Source organism: Monodelphis domestica, chromosome 1, assembly GCF_027887165.1.
Source record: "Monodelphis domestica isolate mMonDom1 chromosome 1, mMonDom1.pri, whole genome shotgun sequence".
NCBI lineage: Eukaryota > Metazoa > Chordata > Mammalia > Didelphimorphia > Didelphidae > Monodelphis > Monodelphis domestica.
Window position 1 is genome coordinate 282,260,367 of NC_077227.1, and position 24,947 is coordinate 282,285,313.

Genomic DNA, 24,947 nt, shown 5'->3' on the forward strand with positions numbered 1-24,947 from the left:
TTCAGAGAGTACTATGCTTTATAGCACTCTTACCTTGAAACTCTAGGCTTTTGGCTAAAGGGCTATTTCCAGGCAACTCAGAAATAAACTACAGTAACTTAGGCTTGAGCCTATTAGCACATTTACCCCCAGACAGGAATTGAGTAGTTTTTCCTTCTACTGACTCTTCAGAAGTACTATTTAGAAGACCTTCAGGCAACCGGAAGAGACTAAATAACCCTTTTATTTTCCCTCTTTAGTCCTTGGTCCCTTGTTTTACTTACTTCATTTCTTTCAGGAGAGATTTGCTTCCAAATGGGCTTAGCCTGAAGTTCCTTGCTGAAACCATACTCAGCTTTCCTCTGGACAAATCGCCTCTTCTTCGTTCCAGCAATTGGGATGCTGAAGATCTCACTAAGGAACAGGTAGGTCATATTTCAGAACAATTGAAAAGCTAATTATGTATGTGTGACATCTGGGAATATTTCTAGTAAACAATTTTCCAAAGTGTTATCCAAGTACTGGACTTCTGAAAGATCCAAATCACTCTGATAATGTTCAACATGAGAATTTCCAAACTACATTATAGGTATTCTTTATTCAAATATGAGGGACATAATTCACAATCTACAGCCTAAAAGCCAATGAAGTCCTGTCAGTGTGGTGTACTAGATTGAGAAACAAAGAGTTTGGGTTCAGTTTCTAGAGAAGAACCATAATTTAAGAAGGACCACGCAACATCAATTGATAACAGGGCATTTTATTTTAATCCATAAATGAAAGATAGTTGGATACACATTTTTATTTCAAAGTAAAAATTTTTACATTAATTTATGTACCTGGCAGGATGAACATTTTTATCTCAAAAGTAAAAGTTTTTGCTTTTGTTGATGTTCCTGGTTCTTTTAGTGCTAGTTCCTTCACAAATTTTCTTTCTTACCACATGCAGATAAATCATTTAACTTTTGTATGCTGTAATTTTTTCCAGTTGCCACTTAAAAAATATTATTTGTGAAGCATTCAGCTCTCAACATTAAAATGTGAAAAAAAAGCATCTTGCCTCTAGATATTTAAAGGGGTTGAGTATGGAAGGAAGAATTTATTTTATTCTAACCACTGTGTTATAGGGCACCTAGGTGGCTCAGTGGATAGAGCACAAGACCTGGAGAATGGGGGCAGGGTGTCTTGGGTTCAAATATGACCCCAGACATTTCTTGCTGTGTGAACCCTGGGCAAGTCACTTAACTCCACTTGCCTAGCTTTTATTACACCTCTGCCTTGGAACCAATACTTAGATCGATTTTAAGCTAGAAGGTAAGGGTTTAAAAAAAAAGGCTAGGTTATGAAATATTCTTAAAGTAGGAAAATTTTTGTACTTTCAAATTAGAATACATATAAACAGGATCAGAGATTCAGTGTTGGAAGAGACCTCAGTGACCATCTAGTCTTTCTATCCTCTCATTTTTCCAGTTGAGGAATGAGACTGAGAGATGTTAAGTATATTACCCAGAGTTAAACTACATACCATGTTCTCTGACTTCAAATCCAGAGTTCTTTCAATTGGGCCAAATTGCATCTTAAAATAAAAGAAGGCATTAAAATATAAGGTAAAAGTAGGCACTAAAATAAGTTAAATCATTGAAAACAATGACATCTCTATTACACATTACCATTATGAATATGAAAATCTCTTAATAAAAACTAATTGCTCAATAATAGACCCAGATGTTGTGGTTTTTAAAAGATTATTATAAATATGAATAATATGGAATTAGGTTTTGCATACATAATAAGACATGCATAAACCAGTGGAATTGCTTGTCAGCTGTGGGAGGAAGAAGGGAAGGAGGGGAGGGAGAGAACATGAATCATATAAACATGGAAAAATATTCTAAAAAAATTAACATGGGGGGCTGTGTGAATAAATAATAGACCCAGATATTGAAGGGTGTCTAAATCACCAAAATCTTTGGTTTGAAAAAGCTCCCGATTTCTTTATAAAAATTTTACGAGAAATTATTTTGACCTTTAAAACTCCCTCAGAATCATGGCTGTCAGAACTGAATTATTATAGACTTTGAACAAAGCCCCTATTTACTATGTTTACCACTTCTGTAAAGGTGGCTTTGATAGTAGTTTCCTCCTATGGGCTTGTCTTCCTAATGGCTCTGAACTGTGGCTTTTCTTCTTAGGTTGCTTATGCTGCTAGGGATGCTCAGATTTCGGTGGCTCTCTTTCTTCATCTTCTTGAATATCCTTTATCCATGAATTCAACCCAGAATGGAGATAACGAAACCACTTGGGAAAAAATATTGATGAAGTGCCAGGATCTTGTAGATATTCCTTTCCATGGTAAAGGGAACAGCAGCAACACGAGAGAAGAAAATTCCGGGAAAATGGAGGGCTCACAGAAAACAAGAAACCTGAAATCTAGACCTGGCGTGATGTCTTCAGATGATCAGCAAGGAAGGGATCCCAGAAAACAGAAATCGAAGCCCCTCGGCAAGGGCTATTCTGCTCGGTAACTGAATATGGACCTCTTTCTTTGGGTCCTTCAAAGCTAGAGAATAGATGGCATGTTTTCTAATGAAAAGAATGGTTTTACATAGAATCCGGACAATAGTCTAAGGATAATAACAGAAGTAAAAACTTTTGGATCAAAATTCATTTATATTCCTCTTTGGTATGTTTGAATCTTTACTGGATTTCCCATTTACAGGCATACCTTAACAATCCATTGTCTTGACAACATTATTTGACAATAATGTAATTATAACTTCTGACTAAACTTTTGAGAGGCAGTATGAATATGGTATTAGAGAGCTGGCCTTTGAGTACAGAAGCCCTGGTTTTAAGTCTGGCTCTGATCCACACCGGCTGTGTGAGTGACTCTGGGCAAATCATGTAATCTCTCAGTGACTCGGGCAACTTAAAACAATTTGTTAGGTAAAACAGTTACCTATCTATGTTGTGAAACTTGGGGAAGAGGAATTTCCTCACCAAAATTTCCTAATGCCAATGAAGTCACAGGTCTAGTTAAAAAAAACCAACAAACACTAGCATTTATAGTACACTTTAAGCCTTGCAAAGTGCTTTACAAATTTTAGCTCATTTTTATCTTCACAATAACCTTGTGAGATAGGTGCTTTTATTATCTTCATTTTATAGATCAATAAATATTTACATTTATATTACACTATTATATATTATATTTATACATCAATAAATCAAGGCTGAGAGAGGTTAATTTGACTTACCCTAGGGTCACAACCTGAGTCAGGTCTTTCTGATTCCAAGTTCAGCTATACTACTGGTTTGCCTCATAAGACAAAACTAAATTAAACTAAATAGCCCCAATATCATCATAGCATTCTCATATCATTTGGCAAATCAGAGTATAATAGTGGACCTAACTTTCCCCAAATCATTGTTTCAACTTAACCCCTGTTTTTCTGGAAACAATGATAGACCCCATGTCATTCTCATCATTATAGTAATAACTATAATAATAAACATTTTATAGCATTTTAGCATTTGCAAAGTGCTTTCCAAATGCTCTCTCATTTGATGAGAGTGAAGCATGTCTGTATTTGCATCTGTTTGTGAGAAGGGCAATTTCATTTGCTTCCTTCTTCTGCCACTGATTTTATTGTGACCTACCTCCAGTTTCCCCATCTATAAAATAATGAGTGTAGTACTTATCCCTCATCTGCCCCAGGAGAAAGGCATATGACATATTTGTTCTGGCTAGTATCTAACTCCAAACAAATGTTAGCTCCTAACCAATGAGATTTCCCCCCTGTATAATTGGTATAGCTAATGCAATGAAATGGCTAATAGGAAACTTGGAGGGGAAATTTGGTCCTCTTTGTTTGTATAGTACCTTTAGGAATTGAATGATTAATTCAAAACAAGCACTGTGAATTAGCCAAAAGCAAATCCATTATAATTATAATCATAATTATAACCATAATGATTATCATTATTTTAGTTTGAGCCTTTTAAATCTGAATTTGCTGTTTTGATCTCCTGAATTAAAAATAGAAATGAGATTTTACCCTGTGTAACAGTAGTCTTTATTATGTTGGGCTTAATTACAAGAAAAGCTGACTTCATACTTATCACTTTTTCAGATCTATCTCTCGAGTCCATTAAAGCAAAAGTAGCACTTTTACTCTGTTCTATGTTTTCTTTATAGTCTTTTTCTAATCAAAAAAGAAAAGAAAATCACCACAAAGCTAAGAGGCATAGCTAGAATATGAGATGGCAGAGTCAGAATCTTCAAAGTTCTTCAGGACTAGAATGATGGGTGTCAAACTCACATAGAAACACATCCCTGTGGACCTGCATATTGACTTAGAAAGCTACAAATTAACATTATCTATTGTAATGTATTTTCATTTATTTTATTAAACATTTCCCAATTACATTTTAATCTAGTTTGGACTACTCAGAAATTCTGTGGGGCAATGAGTCTGATATCTTCAGAATTGGACTAAATCTAAGATCAATTTCAATATAAAAGACTTAGTGTTGTTCAAGAAATTGACTTCACAAGCACAGGATGGAGGAGGCATGGTTAGCCAGAAGTCTAGATTCTCTGAAAAAAGATCAAGGGATCTTAGTGGACTATAGACTTAATGTGAACCATTAGTAAATGTAGCAGAGAAAAAAAAAACTGAAGAGAGACATATTTTCCAGGAAAAGATACTCTTCTTTAGTGAAACTTCATCCAAAGTTTAATTCGGGAGTCACAGTATAAGAATATTGATAAGCCGGAGAGTGTTTAGAGGAGGCAATCAAAAGAGAACCTTGAGTCTTTTTCCCCTGAGGATCATTTGAAGGAACTGACCATGGTTAGCCTGGATAATAGAAGGTGGGGATAGGGGAATGGGGGTGGGGATGGGTAGCTGATTTGAAGGATTCTCTTATGAAAGAAGGATTAGGCTTGTTCTGTTTTGGCCCCAGAGAGCAGATCAAGGAATAGCAAGTAGGTAGAAGTTTTAGAGAGGCATATTTAGTCTTGAGGTTAGGAAAAAAGTCTTAGCAATCAAAATGGTCCAAAAGTAGGATGAGTGGCCTCAGGAAGTAGCTGGTTCCTTTCCCTTGGAAGTCTTCAAGCAGAGGACAAATATCCGGTTTACGGTAGTGGGAATTCCACTGAGGTATGAGTAGGAAGAGATAACAGCAGCAATCTCTTTATCCAAATTCTGTGATTTTGTGATAGTGTGTAGAAATGACCCATGCTATTCCAAAGAGTCTGTGCAAAAGCAGCTAAGACTTTCATCCAAAATGTGGTTTTCAGTAGGTATTTTTTTTGTTCTTTTTTTTTTCAGGAAATCTCCACTCTATGATAACTGCTTCTTACATGCTCCTGATGGACAGCCTCTATGCACTTGTGATAGAAGGAAAGCTCAGTGGTATATAGACAAAGGCATTGGAGGTAGGACACCAGGTCCTACCCTCAGGGAGGAGATGGGATGGAGAAGAAGGGTGCTCCTGAGGCAGATTGGTGAAGAATGATAAAGGAAAAGAGAAATGGGGAAGATTTACAGACTTAAAAAGAAAGATTTAATTTAAGGCCCTGAAATAATTGCTGATGAAGGCTTAACTAATCTCTGTCCATCTTGTTTAGCTGTGTTCCTTTTGGTCATTGTTGCTCGTTTTATGTAAACCTGTCCTTAGAGTTATTAAAAGTTTATTTGATCCTGTCATATCTCAAGTGTTTTATTTGACTGAAACACCTGAAGAGGAGTGTCAGAACTTTGGTTTTTGGCATGCCTGACCTCTAGAGTGAGGTCTAGGCAGCTTCAGTAAGAAATTATCCCAGTAAATAGGCAGGCAGGGACTTCAGAGCCAGACATGGGCTCCTGGCTACATTCAAGATGATCTTCTATGTCTTGTGCTTTTCAATGGGCAGCGAATTAATGAAAAAACATTTATTGAGCACTGTAAGGGCAGCTGGGTAGCACCATGGATAGAGTGCCAGCCTGGAGTCCAGAGGACTTGGGTTCAAATTTGCCCTCATACGCTATAACTCTGGGCAAGTCACTTATGCCCAATTGCCCAGCCCTTAGCACTCTTCTGTCTTAGAATTGATACTAAGAAAGAGGGTAAGGATTATGAAAAAAATTAAGCACTGCCTTTAAATGATAGAGACACAAAGAGAAAAAGGAAATAGGCCCTACTTTCCAGGGGTTCATGTTCTAATCAGGGCAGATAGCACAAAGGAGCTATTGGGCAAAGGGAAAGGCCCTGGAGTCCTCAGCATACATTAGGGAGTTAGATGGCAATATCTGGGAGTCTGAAGGGTGTCATGGTGGCAGTGTAGCTGGGAAGGAAGGTGATCAAATCCTAAAGCTTCTTTCCTCTTTCTTTTTCAAGAACTAGTGAGTGAAGATCCTTTTGTGGTCAAGTTGCAGTTTGAGCCATCTGGACGGCCAGAATCCCCAAAGGATTATTATCTGATGATTAAAGACAACCTCTGTGTAGTATGTGGCAAGAGAGAATCCTACATCCGGTGAGTTTGGGACTTTTGGGTTCATCTGCTTCTGGTCCCCAAATGAAGTCATATGTGAACAAGAGCAATGTGGAATTGTGGCCTTTTCCCTAGGACTGTCAACATAGCTGATAGTGTTGTCTCCAGTGACTTCCAGATCTCTCATGGAATTGCAAAATCCTTTGTAGGAAATTCTCCCCTGCTTCTGAGAAACTGTCCCCTGTGCCATGTTCACTTCAATTAAGTGGGAGGCTTCTCTTAGGTTCATCCCCGGGGGAAAAATTCCTCAATAATGCAGTTAGATTAAGATGTATCCCTGAAGACTCTCTTCAGGAAGGGAATAATGGACAGTTTTTATTTTTACTCTCCTCTTTCTCACATCCTTTTCATCTGTTTCTTCTTAGAGTAATCCTGGAAGTATTTTGAATCTTAAATTTTATTTTCTAAAAGAATTTCCAAATTACTTAGCTTATTCTTGGTGGTGTCTTTTGGGGTTAGAGTTTTCTTGTATTCTTTGACTGAGGTTGAGGCTGGATAACAATGTTTTCTTCTTAGCTTTGTGGTACGACCCTCCATAAATTACTTTAAGTCGTCCTGAAAGATGGGACACATATTTGTGGTGACCACAGAATTTCTCAAAAGAGAGTTCCTGTTAGAAAATGAGAGTGGGGGGCAGCTGGGTAGCTCAGTGGATTGAGAGCCAGGCCTAGAGATGGGAGGTCCTAGGTTCAAATCTGACCTCAGACACTTCCCAGCTGTGTGATCCTGGGCAAGTCACTTGACCCCCATTGCCTAGCCCTTACCACTCTTCTGCCTTGGAGCCAATACACAGTATTGTGACTCCAAGATGGAAGGTAAGGGTTTAAAAAAAAAAGAAAAGAAAATGAGAGTGAATCCTAATGAATGTTATAGCCCTAGGATCTTTATTCTACTCAATCTTCCCTTGATGAAAGAAACTTGCTTTTTTTCAAGATACTAGGATATAATTACTTCATAGAGACTCCTCTAGTTAAAGATGTTGGAGTTAAAATTCCACCTCTTTTTGAAGCATAAATTCCCCTTGTGATATCTCCATCATGTCATGTAGTCTTCATCTCCACTGAGAGGACATACAGAACAATGCCAATCATGGACCAAATTTTCCCCTATGTGGCTTCTGCACATTAGTTTAGGATCTGCCCTCTGGACTAAGCAGTCAGATATTCCCTTTTTCAGGAAGAGATTGTTCACTGCATGGTGCTCTGAAAAGGTGATTTTTTAAAAATAAAACTCAGGGTGAACCTGTTAATCTTATACACAGAACTTCTCACCTTTCTTCCCTAAATGTCAAAGGTTATTAAAAATTTTTTTTAATTCTTCCAGTATTTTCTCTCATTCATCCAACATGTTTTGCAGTTGTTAGGCAATGAGAATAAAAAGACCTTGAAAAACAACCAGTCCTTATTCTCAAGGAGTTCTTTTCACTAGCCTATGTTGCTCCCCCATAATGAATGAATGAAATCAGAGAGGAAGTTATCTGTACTTTAGGATCCACATACTGGTAGGGTAGTTATAATTATGTCTGAAATTTCACAGCACATTAAAGTTTATTATTATTTTTTTCCTCACAAAACTGTGCGGTAATTATTTTGAGCATCATCTCCATGTTACAGATGAGACAAGTGGCTTGCCCGTGGTTGCCTACCTAATAAATATCAGGCAGGATTTGAATCCAAGTCTTCCTGGTCCCAAGTCTATTTCCCTCTTTCCATGATCTATATTGGTTGTAGGCACATTGAATAGCAGTTTCTTACCTGCTTTAGGCAAATCATCCCGGACTTCTTTGTGGGTTAGAGTTCAGAATAGAAGCTGAATGGTCAAATCCTTCATCCATTCCTCTAGATTGTCTTTGATTTAAGACAAAGAAGGAAATCTAGAATCCTGGCATAAAAGTGTTCTACATATCAGTGATGAATGTTTTGGGGGAGGGGGCCCTCATTTCAGGAAGAATGTAGTTCCCCACGAGTACCGGAAACACTTCCCCATTGAGATGAAAGACCATAACTCCCATGATGTGTTGCTCCTTTGTACCTCCTGCCATGCCATTTCGAATTACTATAACAACAACTTGAAGCAACATCTGGCTGAAGAATGTGAAGCCCCTATTGGCTCCGAGGAGGGACTCCGCTTGCTGGAAGATCCCATCCGTCGTCAAGTGCGCTCTGGGGCTAGGGCCCTGCTCAATGCTAAGTCCTTGCCTGCTTCCCGAAAAGAAGAACTCCTACAGGCAATCAAGGAATTTTTTAACACAGACACTATCACAGACCAGATGCTTCAGGAAGCAGCAAATTTGGAAACAAGGTATAAAGTTATGGTCGGATTGGGGAAGTACTTGTTAAAAGTAAAACTATTACTTAAGTCTGGTTAAAAATATGACTTGTAGGTAGGGAAAGGGAATTATTCACACATGTATATACATATGTATATAATGTTTATACTGTTAAGTGCAAGAGTCTTGCTGTTTTCTTATACTATTAAGAGAAACACAATCATAGGTTATATAAAGTTGAAATAGATGATGGATTTTGAGAATCACTTTTCCAGATGAAACCATGCTTCAACAGAGGCACCACCTTATGGCATTATGAGAACACTGTCCACTTAGGCTTAATCATATCATTGATTGATGTGATGAGATTTTAGAAGTATTTCAGTGGGTACAGTAGATATTGAAAAATCCAAAAAATTAAATCAAAGTTCTTCTGGGTTAGTTACTGGTTTTCCCTACTGAATCTCATTTAGTAGCATAAAATATTTAAAATTATTACATTTCTAAGCTTCTAAATACCTCTGCTCCTTCAGCCTGTTTTTTAGTCTTTTTTGTTTTGCTGCTCGTTATTATTTTCTTAAATAATAGCTTACATTTACATAGTACTTTTTCTGTCAGTATTTCATCTATTATCTCATTTTTTATAATTCTTAAAACAACTTGTAAGGATATCTTATGAAAAAACTACCATTTTGTGGCTAAACAAAGCCATTTAGAGGAAAAGTGATTGAACCATGTGACAGAGTATTGTACCGCTATTGGGACTGAAACAGAGCAATTGAAAATGAAGGTGCAACCTTCATCCCTTCTTTGAGGAGTTGGAGTAGTTTGGGTGTGGGACATTGTCAGCCTCAGTTAATGTGTTGCTTAGTTTTCCTGAAATGCTTTCTCATCCCCCTCCTTCCTTTTTTGATTATAAAGATAGAGGAGAGGAGAATATCTCTGGAAATGAAGGCATTGAAAAAACAAAAGATGTGAATAAAAATGTTTTTTTTTTTAATTTAAAGAAATAATTATTTTTAAAAATCAGGCCACTGAATGCTTTACTTTTTTTCTATAGAGGTAAATAAGAGGAAGGGCAGGCTTCTTTTACTAAGTTTATGATGTGTATTCCATCATAAAATGTCTTCTACCTGAAGTTCTGTCACCTAAATTCACCTTACTAGGTTTGGATGGTTGAGATATTTACAACCCAGAACATCTATTTGAGAAAAGAAAAAATGAGTTAGTGAATAGCTTCAAAAGAGCAAGGAAAAAATATCTACAAACACCTTTAGGACATTGCCTTTCCTAGACACATGAATTAAAGGCAAGTGTCTAACTTAAGAACAGCAAGGAGAGTAGTGCCACTGGATCATAGAGAAGGTTTGGAATGGAATGGGAAAGAGGTTATATGTAACTCCCCTGGAATCTACAGGGGAAGGGGAGATCTTTTTTGGAGTATTCTTTTGAAGGAGATGGAATTCCTTTTCAGGTAGCACTTCATTAATCTTTAAGACATTCTTGAAAGTAAGAAGGTGGCAGAGGTTACCCTCTCAATTAAACAGCACCTGCTGTGATTGAAACACTTCTTGTGTATGTAGTTTCTGAATCTGTTTGTAAGGAAGAAGGCCATATAGAAATGAACCATAACTTTTCTACACTGCATACGCTACTTTCTTCCCCAAACCAGATTCTGAATCAGGGATGAATGTGGGCAGATTAAGAGTTTATAAATTACTGTTCAGAATGGGTAAACTAGGGGGATGGTTGATTGGCATCTTTCTAGCCTGAAAATTCCCTGCAGAATGAAGATAAAGGTTAAAAAATTTGACATCACAATTTGCTTTAAAATTTTGTTTGATCTCTATTATTTTATATCACCTTCATTTACAAATATATCTCATTTCCCTCTCCTATCTAGAGAGGTATACCCTTGTATCAAAGATTTAAAAAAAGAGAAGAAAAAGCAATTTTAGTAAAATTAACTGACACACTGCCCTGGGTTTCACCCCTTCTCCCTATCCAGTTTTACCTCTGGTTGACACAGTGTCCCAGAATGCTAACTTTGTGCCTTTTGTCTTGGCAGAATTAATAATGAGAACTATATTCCCCATGGACTGAAGGTGGTACAGTACTATGCAAAAGGGGGATTGCGCTCCCTCATGAAGTTGGAGAGTCTCTGGCGCCAACACTTCTTGGACTCCATGAAACCCAAGCATCTGCCAGAGCAATGGTCAGTCAACCATAATCATGAAAATCTGCTCCGAAAATTTGGGGATAACTTGCTAGTGGAACTAGCTGGTTAGCTTCTCTCCTGGAAGATGAAGAATGAGGGAATTGGGGAGGAAGGTGCTGTAATTAATAATTAAAAATAATAATAATATTTCTTGCTACCCAGAGATATATAATTTATAAAGTTTATTATGAAGGGTAGACAATCATTCCTAAGCAACCTGACCACCTGATAGCTTAACTGGCCCATGTCTTTCTACTCCCCCTCACCTCCTGGTATTCTTGTTTGTTTCCCCCTTTCTTTCGTTGGTATCCCTGGTTCTGCCCCAAACCTTAACTTTTATTGACGTACAGAACGCAAGCTGATGCAAACCTGGCACAATTGTGGTATGTCAGAAATGTTTGATGGACATGTAAAGTTACTCAGGAAGGGGGAAGGGATGAGCTTCTTTGACACAAGCCTCCCTGTGATCCTTTGGGAGACCCGTCTCCCCAATGGATCATTTAAATATAACTATCTTGTAACTCTGAATACTTTCCAGGTAAAAGTACATACAGTATTGCATTTTTCTAAGAGGGAGTTACAATAGTTAGAGATGGGAGTCAAATACAAAAACTGATTGATATACGCATTGACACAATGCAAATTAGGGGGAAGTCCCCTTTGGCATAAGAGTACATTCAGAATAAGTATATTCAACCCCCTTCAATTCAGTTCATTATATTCTAAAGTTCATTCTGGATCTTTTGATGTGATGTGTGGCTTCTTCAGGCATCTTTACAGCATCTTCTCCAAAAGAATCCACTTTCTTGATTTTCAGTGTTGGCAAGTTTCTTTTCCTGAAATTTCTCCAAAAAATTTTAAACCTTGCATTTTAGGATAATTATACAATCCCCCCTGAGGAGGGTGTTGACCAACATCAGAATCACACTGGGATACATGACCGAGTTATGAGGTATATGAAATAATTGTCAAAAGAAAAAACAAAACAAAACAAACCACCCCCCAAAAATCCCAAATAAAAAGTAAAAATTAATGAAATTCTGTATAAATATAATACAGAAATGATAAAAAATAAAATCAAAATCTCATGTGTCTAAGATTCTGAGTAAAAAATAATAAACCTGCAGTAGGTTCTTGAATCACAGCAAGGATCAATTAAAGTGACTAATGTAATTAAAGTGACATGTCTCACAAGCCCAAAGGACAATAGCTGCAATACAGAACTTTACCCATTTGCAGCCAGAACTACTGAAAATTGCCAAACTATATGAGAGGAAGGACTAAATTTCAGCAGCAAATGGGAAAATTCATTCCCTGGTCTAATTGTACCATCACTGTCAGAGATAGGGGGAGCCAGGATGATAGCCAACCTGAGGCACTTGACTCAAAGTATTACACATATAGTGTGGTTCAGGGAAGTCCTGTGTCTTAACATATGTCAAGCGCCACAACCTCAATTCTCACACTAGGTTCAAGTCCTTTTGTATTGGCATAGAAGTTCAACAATCCTCCCTGGATTGAATTTGGTATAGAGGTATAGAGGGAGGAGGGTAGGCAAAAGAAAGATAGCTGCCTGATCTATTAGTTGTCAAGTACTCATCAAATATATCCCCTCCAATATTATCTATTAAAATTTGGCACCTCAGACTGAACTTTACAATCCTAAAAATAACAACATGTTCAAGCAAGTGCTCTGTGGGGTAGTTGTGTTGGCAGCCATTATGGCTTATTGGATTTATAACATCCTATACAGTAAAATGACCACCATGATTGTAGATTTGGTGGAATACCTTGGCAATACCACGATGTTCTTATTAAAGTTGCCATTCCAAAAAGAAACTGTCCTCTGGCAGATTATGACTCAGGTTTATATCATCTCCATGGCTGCTATATGGACACTGACTTATCTGAAGAACATCTATAGATTTCTGATCCCCAAAAGGTGGCACAGATAATGGTGGTGGATACTGACTTGGAAAATGTTATTAAGAACATGTTTGAAGAATTTATCAAGGCAAAAGGGCTAGACCAGATCAAGGACAAGGGAAATGGCCAGACAGATAGTGCACCCAAAGACAAAGACAGAAAGGCAAAGAAAGCAAAGGCTAATGCACAGGAAAATGACAGTGACAAGGACACTTAAGTCAACTAGTGAACCTGAAAAAATTTTTCCACTAAAAGATGTTACCAAGTTATCAAGTACAGCTGGTGTGTTACATTCAAAGGTGCATAGACAGTTTACAACCCAGGAGCTTGATTCCCTGAAGAAATGGGTTCCAAAATTTATCGATCAACCCTATAAGACTCAGAAAGAAATCAAACGTGCATTCTGAAAAAAATTTTTTTAAACCCTTACCTTCCATCTTGGAGTCAATACTATGTATTGGCTCCAAGGCAGAAGAGTGATAAGGGCTAGGCAATGGGGGTTAAGTGACTTTTCCAGGGTCACACAGCTGGGAAGTGTCTGAGGGCTTTCTGAATTTTTGATCTAGATTTCCCAGATGTGGAATTTCTCGTCTGAATTGTTTAGCCCCCATGAGCATCATCAATTCATTGAAAAGACTAGGTCAGAAAACCTGACTAGTTGGCCCACAGAGGAGCAAAGGAAGACCTTGATTTTGCTACTCCCACAAGCATGACCTACTTAAGGAAATGTAGGGAAGACTTGCTCCAAGCTGTTAAGCTCTGTTGCTCAAAGCCTAATGCATGGGCAAGATTTGACAAACTAATGCAAAATAAAGGGGAACATCCAGCTTCATTTATAGATTGTCTTTCTGAAATGGCTGAATCAATTATGGGTTTAGAGGCAAATACTGATTAGTCTATAAATCATGTGAGGAGACAGTTTTTGAAAGGGTGCACACCTCACTTAGAGATTTTTCAAACATTACTTTCCAAAGTATGATACTGTGAGTCTGATCAAATTACATGAAACCGTGACTTACCTCCATGAAAATTATTCAGAGCAAAATAAACAAATGCAGGATTTAAAGGAAAAATTAGAGGTAATAGAGAAACATTTAAGAGACAAGGAGATTGAGGAAATTAAGAAGCTGATTACTGTTAGGACATACACAAAACCTATTTATAAACAAAAAACAGTGCAGAGAGAAAATAGACAATGCTTTTTCTGCCATAAGAAAGGACACCTGATCAAACACTGTTTTCTGAAAAAGAAATATGATGTAAATAACAATAAAGGCACACTAGCAAGACACAGAAAGCAAAATTCCACTTGCTGTTCTCATTGTAAACTAAAATCCACACACAGGCAACTGATTTACAGAAAATGCAACAGGCTCTTAAATCAGGAGCTAAACCAAAATATTCTGACATGGTTAGGAGAGAATTATGAAGCCAGGCCTATAATGTATGTAGTTTGGTACATGGAGACAGAAGAAATGGTTTGAGAGACACTGATGTCAAACTTAGGGAAAAAAAGATAAGAAATAGTGAAAATTTAGTGCAAGAAATAGAATTTGTGAGTGATAGCAAATGCAATAAATCAAGAGATGGGCCGAGAAGTAAAATAGCTAGATGCAGAAGTTAAAGACATCATGTCTCAAATAGCAACAGAGATAAGAGATTTAGAGAAAGGCTGTATAGTAACCACACATGAAAAAAGTACAAATCAAGTCAAAACATTCTTGGAGAACTTTTTTCAGTGCAGACTGGGCACAGGGATTGAATTGTATAAAAGGAAAAGACAGACAAAGTCACAAAAACTCAAGCAGGAGTTAGTGAAAGATACAGAGAAACAAAATTTCAATTCCCTATAGGTTACTGTTACTAAAGATGTAAATACTTTGAAATCATTCACAGATTTGTATAATGATATCCCACCAAACTCAGTTAATTCTTCAAATAGTTATATGGCACAGGCCCCCTTAGAAAATACATCTATTCTGAATCCTGAAGCTAAAACTTTCCATCCAGCAATGACTGATTTAGAGAATATAAAGTTTGCTGAAAATGAAGCCGACATTACATTTGAAAACAATAATCATATTCAAAGTAATGGAAGTGACATGACAGTTGAATTTGAAAAGAGGAATGGAATGGAAGTCTTAGTAACTGAAAGAACAACCAAGGATTCAAATGGCAGACTTGAAGGCAACATTCCAAGTGGCATAGGGGAGTTTGGCCAGATAAACTTATATGAGAATATAGTACCATCAACCTCGAATGTAGACTTCATATGAAATGAGTCAGGTCAAGGAGAGTTAACTGATCCAAATATACAGCTGGCAGAGGGTAGCAAAGAAATGATAGACACCTTAGCTACACAACCAGAAACCTATGTATGTAGTATTGTGGGAAAGAATGAAGGCACACATCCTAATGATGCAGGGGAACATGCAGATGTACTACACTTATTCCCAGAACAACACAACATAGAGGGAAAGATTTCTATCTCTACACAGTCAAAAGAGAAGGGAAATGAACAAAACCTTCTGACTGATGATAGAGTAAAACCTATGAATGTTAGTAACAGCATCGCATATCTGCAAGAAGAAATTAACCCCATACCATAAAGTTTACCAACTCAAAAATTTAAAGCTTATCAATAAGAAACAACCAGAAACTGATTTGGAAAATATAAAAGCTGGTGACATAGGTTTAGATCAACACACAAAGCCAGAGTTAACAACATCTGACACAAGTTTACAGGACACTGAACAATATCCAATGTATAACATAAGGATTGCAGAATTCAGTGAGTCAGAATCAGTTACAGAGTCAGAAGAAATACCAGATGGTGTAATAATAATGGACCAAAACAATTTAGAACAGATGCCTTACCAATTTTATAAACTTTATGAAGAGGTAGATGAAGAAGGGGATGTGTGGGATACAAGTGAGAAAATTGAATTTCCGAAACCAGTACAATCAAAATCTTACCAGTATGATGATGATGATGATGATATGTTCTTTGGGCACAGAACACGTTGTATACCATTAGAAGAACTTTATGCAAGATTAGGGGTTGATAATGAAGATGACTTTATAGTGTAAAGGGTAAATTTAGGGTTGAGACTGAATGTAAAAATTATTGGTTGCCAGGGATTTAATTTCTTAAATCCCAAATGAAGCACTCAAGTCAGAATGGAATTTTATGGTGATTTAATTACAATAGGAGGAAGAAATTAAGAAAGAGAGAGAGAGGAAAAAGTTAATTTAAAGTGCTCTGGCTCAGGCTGATCCAGGCAGGAGTTCAAGGCATTGGCCAAGGGAGCCTCCCCTGAGAGCCAAGGGAAAAGGGAGTCAGTCTTATCACTCACCATGTGATTGTCTCAAGGAAGCTGTCTGAGGGACCTCCTCCAGGCTCGAGTTCCAGGATTGAACTGGCACCCGGCCTCCTCACAGGAAGTGACAAGAACTCCAAAGATTGTTCTCTTCATCACTTCCTGCATCTCACATGTGCCAATTGTGACTCAAGCTTGGCTTAGGACAGCCCAGGGGATAATCAGTTGTTTCTGATTTGTTACTTGCTAGCATATGCCAGTGTAGTGTGGGCGTGTACATTCCTGGGTATGTGATTTTTAAATCTCCTCCATCTTGCTTGGTCTAGCATCCAAAATTATGCACACCCACACTACACAGGCATGTGCTAGTCAATGACAAATCAGAAATAACTAACTGCCCACCTGGGCTGTCCTAAGCCAAGCTTGAGCCGCCATTAGCATGTGTGAGGCGCAGGAAATGAGGTAGAGAACAGCCTCTGGAGTTTGCACACTTCCTGTGGACAGGGCTAGGCGCCAGTTCGTTCTAGGAGCTCGAGCAAGGAGGAGGCCCGCAGGCAGCTTTCCTTCAGATTGGTCACATGAGTGAAAGGACTGATTCCCTTCTCTACCTTATATATATACCAGTCTTTTAAAGTGATTTCAATATCACAGTTTGGCTGACCATGAAAGTTTAACGAGACCCCTCAATAAATTTCCTGAACTTTCTTGCCTTTCACTCTACTTTCACCTCTCTCAGTCAGTCCTTTTTAATAGCTAACTTGGCTTAAAGACACAGCTGCTAGAACAGGTGAGTATAAAACACTTTTTCTCTCTTCTCTTTTCTCCTTAAGTTAAATTGGAATTGGGCCTAAGAGAAAAGAAAGGAGAATTTACAACAGAATAGACCCTTGGCAGTAGGCAGTAAGGAGAGCCACCTACTGACGAGAGAAAAAGTTACTGGTGACTTAGTAATTGACTAAAAAAAAAAAGTGGATGCAGCCCGTACATGATTTATTTAAGAATTGGCTTGTGAGCTCCATAACCAAATTTATGAATTTACTAATAGGTGTTTCTCTAGGATGGCTCTTCTCAGAGACTTTATGGCTATACGTGATTGCTGCACTCCTCTTCCTTGGGATTGTAATTGTTGGAGTTGTAATAATATATCTGATTTCCTCTAAGAGAGCCCTGGAAAATACCTTATATAAGATAGAGACACAAATACGATTATGTCAGTCTCCCCCTCAAGAACAAGCTTCCCAACAAAACCAAACAATTGTTCCTTTTATTAATCAACAATCTGCAGAACACAATACTTGGTTTGAGCTTACGGAGGAAAGATTGGGGGAGCTCATAGCTTCTATACAAAGCATTACAAGAGACTTAAGGGCATCCTGTAATAAGAGTGATTTATCTCTCCATTCTCCATCTTTATCAGATTCCCTGTCCCATTCTGCCTTACGAAATTTGGTTCCTAGTTCTCAAATAGCCCTTCCCACTCCTAACCAACCCTCTTCTCCCCCTGCCCCTCCCACTACTAACCAACCTGCTCCTGCCCATACCTCCTTTCCCGTCCCCTCATCCCCTCCCCCCACTCATGCTTTCATCCCCAACTCCCTTGCCCCGACTACCCCACACACCCTCAACCATCCCAACCCTTTCCTTTCTCCTACCTATCCCATTGAAAATGGAGCAAGTAGCCTAGAAATAGGAACACTAGATAATTTATAAAGAAGTTTATTTCCGTTAGGGGAAGTACCCACCTTTAATAAAGATGGGAACTTGGTGTCTGTAAGACACTATACACCTTTTAAACCCGACGATTTAGAAAAATTCAAGCAAAATGTTCCATCATTTGAGGCAGAACCAATATTAATTATAGAAAAATTAGAGAATATATTCAGAACCTTTGACCCCTCTTGGTTGAATGTGGAAAATTTGTTAGATACATTTCTGACAAAGAGAAAAAATAATGTCATCTCTCTAGCTAATCAGAAAAGAGGTAAAGGAGCACACCATTGGCCAACTGTAGATCCACACTGGAACCCCAATGTTGCACAAGATCACACAAAACTAGCCCTGGCCAGAGAAGCATTATTGAAAGCCATGAGAGATTGCTCTGATAGATCTGAAACATGGGAAAAATTTGAACTGTCCCAGCAGGAAATTGATGAGACTCTCTCCTACTTTATGGACAGACTTTTTGACATGGGAAATACATATATGGACCTTGATTTGACCAGAGAAAGGGACATTAAACATATACGCAGGCAATTCATTAAGAATTGTTGTCCAGTGGTAAAGGACTACTTTAAAACTAGCTGTCCTCATTGGGACTCTATGAACCTCGAAGAAGTGAGGAAAGTAGTAACCTAGGTCTATAAGGGTCATGCAAAAAAGACCTGAGACTCACAGTAAGTCAGTGAATGACTTAAGGAAAGAAATTGAAAGGATACAGGAACAATTGAAGAATAAGGGAGAGACCATAGCCCCTTTGCAGGAATCCACAGATAAATCATTAACATGCTCTTTAATATGTTCTTTCTGTGGGAAGAGAGGCCATGCAATGATGGCCTGTAGGAGCTGGCTACAGGAAAAAAGAAATAATAACAACTTTAGGAATAATAACTATAGGAACAGTAATGTCAACCAAAATAATGACAGTGCTCCAAATGCAGAAAATGATAATACCCAACACAATGCCCAACAACAATATATAAAAAAATGGAGCTCAACCACGCTTCACTCAGGGTGAATACCCCCAACAGCGTGGAGGATCCCAAAAAACTGCCCAAGCATCTTTATGAAGGTGTGAAGGGTCAGTGAGGGCCTTGGAATCAAAGAATGAAACCTTTGATTTTCCAGACCCTGATATTTTAATGCCAATAATCCCTAAAAATTCCCCCCAAATAACAAGGAACCTCATGTCACTTTAAAGGTGGGAAATTCATACTGTGATTGTCTTTTGGACACTGGAGCATCTAGGTCAGTTTTGGTAAGCAAAATAGATGGAAAATGTGATTCTATTGGCTCTCTAAATGTAGTAGTTGTATCAGGAACACTGTTAAAGGTCCCTAAACTTTCTCCTTGCATGGTATGCGTGGGACCCCTAACTGTTGAACATTCTTTTCTTTAAATGCCTGGATCCCCCACAAACTTGCTGGGAAGAGATTTACTATGTAAATTACAAGCCACAATAATGTGCGCCCCAGATGGCTCTATGTCCTTAGAAGTGCCCGAGGAATCCTTGAATTTACTACCTGTACTTCTCTCAGAGAGCCAGAAGGCAAAAGAGCCTCCCACCTTTGAAATACCTACAGATATACCAGAGTCTCTTTGGGCCACATCTTCTTCCGATGTAGGCTTACTCAAGTCGGGTGTTCCTGTGCAAATAAAAACTAAATCCAGCCCACCTCCTTCCATTCCTCAGTATCCTCTCTCCAAGAAGGCAACAGAGGGCATTAACCCAATAATAAACTCATTAATTGACCAGGGAATAATATTCCCTTGTAAATCTGAATTCAACAAGCCCATCCTGCCTGTTAAAAAACCAAAAAGGGGGCCCAATGGCAAGCACCTCTATTTGAGGGCTGTGAACAATCATGTTATAAAGAGATACTCCGTGGTTTCCAACATCAATACTGTTATTTCCTCTATTCCTAGCACAGCTACATACTTTACAGTAGTGGACTTGTGCTGAGCCTTCTTTTCCATATCCATACATGAGAACTCCAGGCATATTTTTGCTTTCACCTGGAATGGCTCAAAATTCTCCTGGACCCGTTTGCCACAAGGTTATGTAGAGAGCTCGAGCTTATTTGCACAAATTTTGAGCCAAGATATGGATAATATAAAATTTAAAAACAGCAAATTAATAAAATATGTAGATGATCTACTCTTGGCTTCAACAGATGCAGAAGAATGCCAGGAAGATAGTAAGCCTTCTTTTGGAATTGCCCAAAAGAGGGCATAAGATCTCAAAGGATAAAGTTTAGTGGTGTCTCCCCAAAGTAGAATATTTGGGGTTCATTCTGACAGCTGGTGCCCATTCTATTTCTCCCAAGTGAATTGAAAATATTCAAAAATTGAGTGCTCCTACCACTTAGAAACAGTTAAGAGCAATTCTGGGAGCAACAGGATTTTGCAGACAATGGATGCCTTGCTATGGGGAAATTACCAAGGCCCTTATAGCACTAACAAGACATTTAGTCCCTGAACCACTTAAACTAGAGCCAGAACACCTGTCAGCTCTGTCAGACCTAAAACAGGCTATCCTGTCTGCCCCTGCTCTAGGCATCCCAGATTACAACAAGCCATTTACTTTGTATGTACATGAGCGAAGAGGAGTGGCTTCAGGTGTTTTAACTCAGACTTTGGGGCCTTCTCAGTGTCCAGTTGCCTATTATTCAGCCCAGCTGGACCCAATAGCTTCAGGAGCACCACCATGTCTTAGAGGCGTGGCTGCTAGAGCTTTACTAGTGACAAAAATCGTTGATCTAGTATTAGGATGCCCATTAACAATTATGTGCCCACATGAAGTAGAAACAGTGTTACTAAGAGAGAGAACACAGGCATTTTCTGATCAGCGAATTACAAGGTATGAAATAACCTTACTAAACAATGAAAATATTACTCTAAAATGCTGTACAACCCTTAACCCTTCCACCTTGCTTCCAGATTTACCAACTTCAGGAGAACCATAACACAGTTGTGAAACACTAGTGTCCATGGCAGAAAAGCCTCAAGATGATCTCTTGGACACTCCCTTAAAAAACTCAGACCTGGTCTTACTTACTGATGGTTCTTCTTTTATGGGAGATGGCATACGCTACACTGGAGCTGTTGTAGTCACAGAATTTGACACTGAGTGGTCAGCTTCACTGCCCTCTAACATTAGCGCTCAAGGGGCAGAACTCATAGTTCTGAAACATGCCTGTATGATTGCCAAGGGTAAAAAGGCAACAAGTTATACATATTCTAGATATGTTTTTGGCATTTGTCACTCAGTCGGGATGCTATGGCTCCAGAGAGGATTTTTAACCTCATCTGGAAAATCCATAGCTAATGCAGAAATTATTAATGAAGTTCTTTCTGTTCTCCAGCTGCCTGAAGCCCTAGCTGTCATTCATTGCTCTGCCCATACAGGTGGCACTGACCCTGTCTCTAAGGGAAATGACCAAGCAGATGCTGTTGCAAAGCCAGCAGCCATAGAAGGGCCTGAATTACTTTTAACATTAACAACCACTGATGACTTAAATTTATCACTTTTCTATAATGAAAAGGAAGTGGAAAAATGGAAACAAAAATTCAAAGCAAAACAAATTAATGGAGTATGGGTGTCACCTAAAGGAAAACCCCTGCTCCCTGGAAGTTTCTATCACCAAATTTGCCAATCTGTTCATAAAAATGGCCACTTTGGTACTCAGGGCATCGTGGACTCTGTTAAGAGAGTATGGATTTCCCCTTGTATAACTACCATAGCCTCTAAAGTGTGTTCAGCCTGCTCTACCTGCCAGGCATATAATCAACACGACTTTCGTGGCAAAGCTTTTGGTGGGCATCTTTTGGCTTACACATCTTTTGAGAACATACAGATAGATTTCATAACTACGCCAAAGTCTGGATATTATAAATTTTGTCTAGTCATAATAGATCAACTGACCAGATGGCCAGAAGCATTTCTTGCAACCCAAGCCACAGTGGCTTTTGTTGCTAAGGTGCTTTTAAAAGAAATTATTCCTCGTTTTGACCTGCCAGCAAATATTGATTCTGATAGGGGAAGTCATTTTACTGATTCTGTTCTAAATCAGATATATTCTTGCTTGGGGATAACTCCAAAATTCCATATTCCATATCATCCCCAGAGCTCAGGCCAAGTTGAAAGAATGAATAAAGAACTTAAAACTATGATTGGCAAATTATGCACTGAGACCCATTTAAAATTGGCCTGAAATTCTCCCTCTGGCCCTATTTTATCTTAGAAGTAGGCCCAGAGGAGAGCTACACATCTCAGCATTTGAGATGCTTTTTGAACATCCACCTATACAGGCTAAGCCTTTCTCCCTGGCATATACATCACTATTAGGGGGAGATACTACTATTGCTTCCTATATACAGCAATTACAGCACAAACTGCATGAACTACATGAATCCGGAGCTTCAGTACAAGCCGGACCACTAGACTTCTCACTTCATGGCCTGAATCCAGGAGACAAAGTGTATATAAAGAACTTCCAGCGTACTGGAGCAACTCAGTCTTCTTGGGAAGGACCATTCCAAATATTGTTAACTACTCCAACATCTATAAAGGTTGGAGAAAAGGACTCTTGGATTCATTGCTCACATGTAAAGAGAGCATCTTCTATTGAGACTAATTGATTGTATCCTATAAATGCATTGGAGATAATTATCCATTGACAAGTGGAACTGTTTTTTTTTAACACATTGATTATTTTCCCCCTTTTCTCTTTTTCCTTTCTTTTGTTATTTTTTCTTTTATTAAAATATTTTTTCCCTTTTCTCATTTATATGTACTCAAGTACATACAATCAATATTAATTTTTCTACAATAATATTAGTTTACATACATATACTTGCTATATTATTAATACATACCCAAACAGCTTTAGACTGTGGGAACCTTCCATTTATTGATAATTGTTATGGGACTGTGATTAATGTTTGTGTCTGATTCTAGGAAACGGAATCAAAAAGGAGCACAGAGATAACCTGAATAATACCAAAAGAGCTCACAGGTCAGCAAATCAAAAACCAATCCAGGTAGGATTGATGCACTTCTAAGCCAATACTATGGACTTGTACCACATGTGGGACTCGAGGTTGCGACGCTTGACATACGTTAAGACGTAGGCCTTCCTTGTATCCACACTCTTCGTGAAAATACTTACAGACAAGTACCAAAGGTTGGCTATCATCCTGGCTCCCTCTCTCCCTGAAAATGAAGGTAAAATCAGACCAGGGAATGACACTTCTGTATTAAAATAAAAATCTGGTCCTTTTTTCTCTCCTATAGTATGGCAACTTCCTGTAGTCTTGGCTGCAAATGGGTAAGTGAAATATTACTGCATTCTGTCCCTCAGACTTGTGGGATTAGAAATTAATTAACTGGATCCTAATACAGGGGCCTGTGAGAAATTTATTCTTGCTTTCTCAAAATTTTGTATACATAGATTTTTGATATTTTGATACTGATTTTGAATTCTTCTTTAAAATAAATATACATATATAAATGGTTTACATTTTTCCCTTTTTCTTTTTTTTCTTTTTTTTCATTTTGTTTTCATTTTTGTTTTTGTCTTTCTTTTGAATTAACTCACCCACTCCCATAACTAAACCTTGCATCCTCAGCTGGACTGGGTGTTTTTTCAACACTTTCTTCAGGGGGGAATGTATTTTCATAAAATCCAGGATTTAAATTTTGTTCAAGATAGATCTTCAGAAAAGAAGCTTGCTAACTAACTGAATCCAGAGAATGAACTGTTTGCAGAAAGATACCTAAACCTTTACACTACAGGAAGATCCAGAATGAACCTGGGGGTGTGGTTGATTGAACATTTATTTTGATTGTACACTCTTATGCCAAAGGGGACTGCCCCCTAATTGGCTTTTGTCAATGCGCCAAGCAAAACATTGGTCTTACTGTCTCTCTCTCCTCTATTTTTCTATTTCCCCTTATCTACAAGTATTGTAGTTTTCCTCGTAGAGGGTAAAATTTTATATACACCTGCAGTTAGAATTTTTTTGGGTGCAGGACGCTTATGTTTAGTGATCAATTGGGGAGACTAGGTCCCCAATCATTATCATGGGGGATTGTGATTTTTAAATCTCCTCCATCTTGCTTGGTCTAGCATCCAAAATTGTGCACACCCACACTACATGGGCATGTACTAGTCAATGACAAATCAGAAATAACTAACTGCCCACCTAGGCTGTCCTAAGCCAAGCTTAAGCCACCATTGGTACGTGTGAGGAGCAGGAAGTGAGGTAGAGAACAGCCTCTGGAGTTTGATCACTTCCTGTGGACAGGGCTAGGCGCCAGTTCATTCTAGGAGCTCGAGCAGGGAGGAGGCCCGCAGGCAGGTTTCCTTTAGATCGGTCACAGTGAAAGGACTGATTCCCTTCTCTGCCTTGGCCTTCCAAGGCCTAAACTCCCTCTGTCTCTGCCAGAAGGTTGAGCTAACCTCTTTCCTTGTCCCCTTCTTTCCTTATCTCCTTCTCCTTCTTTCTTACTCCTGTTGTAATTAAAATGCCATAAAACTCCATTTGGACTTGAGTGTTTCATTTAGGAATTTCATAAGTGAATTCCTTGGCGACCTTAATATATATATTAGTCTTTTAAAGTGATTTCAACATCACAGGTACTAGACTAAGCAAGATGGAGAAATTCTAAAAATCACAGTAGAGAAAGTTGAATTACATCTCTTGTACAGATACGGATTTTGAATGGGAAGGAGGATATCAAGGAACATATTAGAGAACTGGAGGAGGATAGATATGCAATTTCACATCAATTCTCTAACTTCAAAAACCTGACAAATACCATTCATGCAATAAGAGTGAAACCAAGATTAGTTGGGGTAACATACTACACAAAACCTTATGAGAATGAAGACTAGTCTTAGGTAGAAGAGAAAATATTCCAGCAAAAGAACAACTAAGTAATTCAACAACAATAAGAACACTCCTAAGCTTGTAGCA

The 24,947-nt window shown here is 38.3% G+C and overlaps 1 protein-coding gene and 1 long non-coding RNA gene across 5 annotated transcripts in view; one reads left to right on the plus strand and one right to left on the minus strand.

The window, feature by feature from the left end:
• Window positions 1-16,382, minus strand: part of LOC103095471 (uncharacterized) — a 67,090-nt gene extending 50,708 nt beyond the window's left edge. Inside the window, exons 1-3 of one of the 3 annotated variants that reach the window (XR_457461.3) lie at window positions 8,272-8,361; window positions 1,505-1,555; window positions 264-393 (exon numbers count right to left, since the gene is read on the minus strand). This is a non-coding gene — a long non-coding RNA (uncharacterized LOC103095471). Of the gene's footprint in view, window positions 1-263; window positions 394-1,504; window positions 1,556-8,271; window positions 8,362-16,286 lie in introns of those variants that run through there. The other 2 variants (XR_008915009.1, XR_008915010.1) reach the window with 2 other exon arrangements.
• The window catches only part of EXD2 (exonuclease 3'-5' domain containing 2), a 77,299-nt gene extending 52,788 nt beyond the window's left edge, over window positions 1-24,511 (plus strand). For both annotated transcript variants that reach the window (XM_007473106.3, XM_007473108.3), the window contains 6 exons: window positions 278-404; window positions 2,172-2,500; window positions 5,316-5,422; window positions 6,364-6,499; window positions 8,462-8,818; window positions 10,855-24,511. In XM_007473106.3, the coding sequence (XP_007473168.1) occupies window positions 278-404; window positions 2,172-2,500; window positions 5,316-5,422; window positions 6,364-6,499; window positions 8,462-8,818; window positions 10,855-11,074 (1,276 nt within the window). In that variant the 3' untranslated portion in view covers window positions 11,075-24,511. The remainder of the gene's footprint in view (window positions 1-277; window positions 405-2,171; window positions 2,501-5,315; window positions 5,423-6,363; window positions 6,500-8,461; window positions 8,819-10,854) is intronic.
• Window positions 24,512-24,947: the final 436 nt, after the last annotated feature.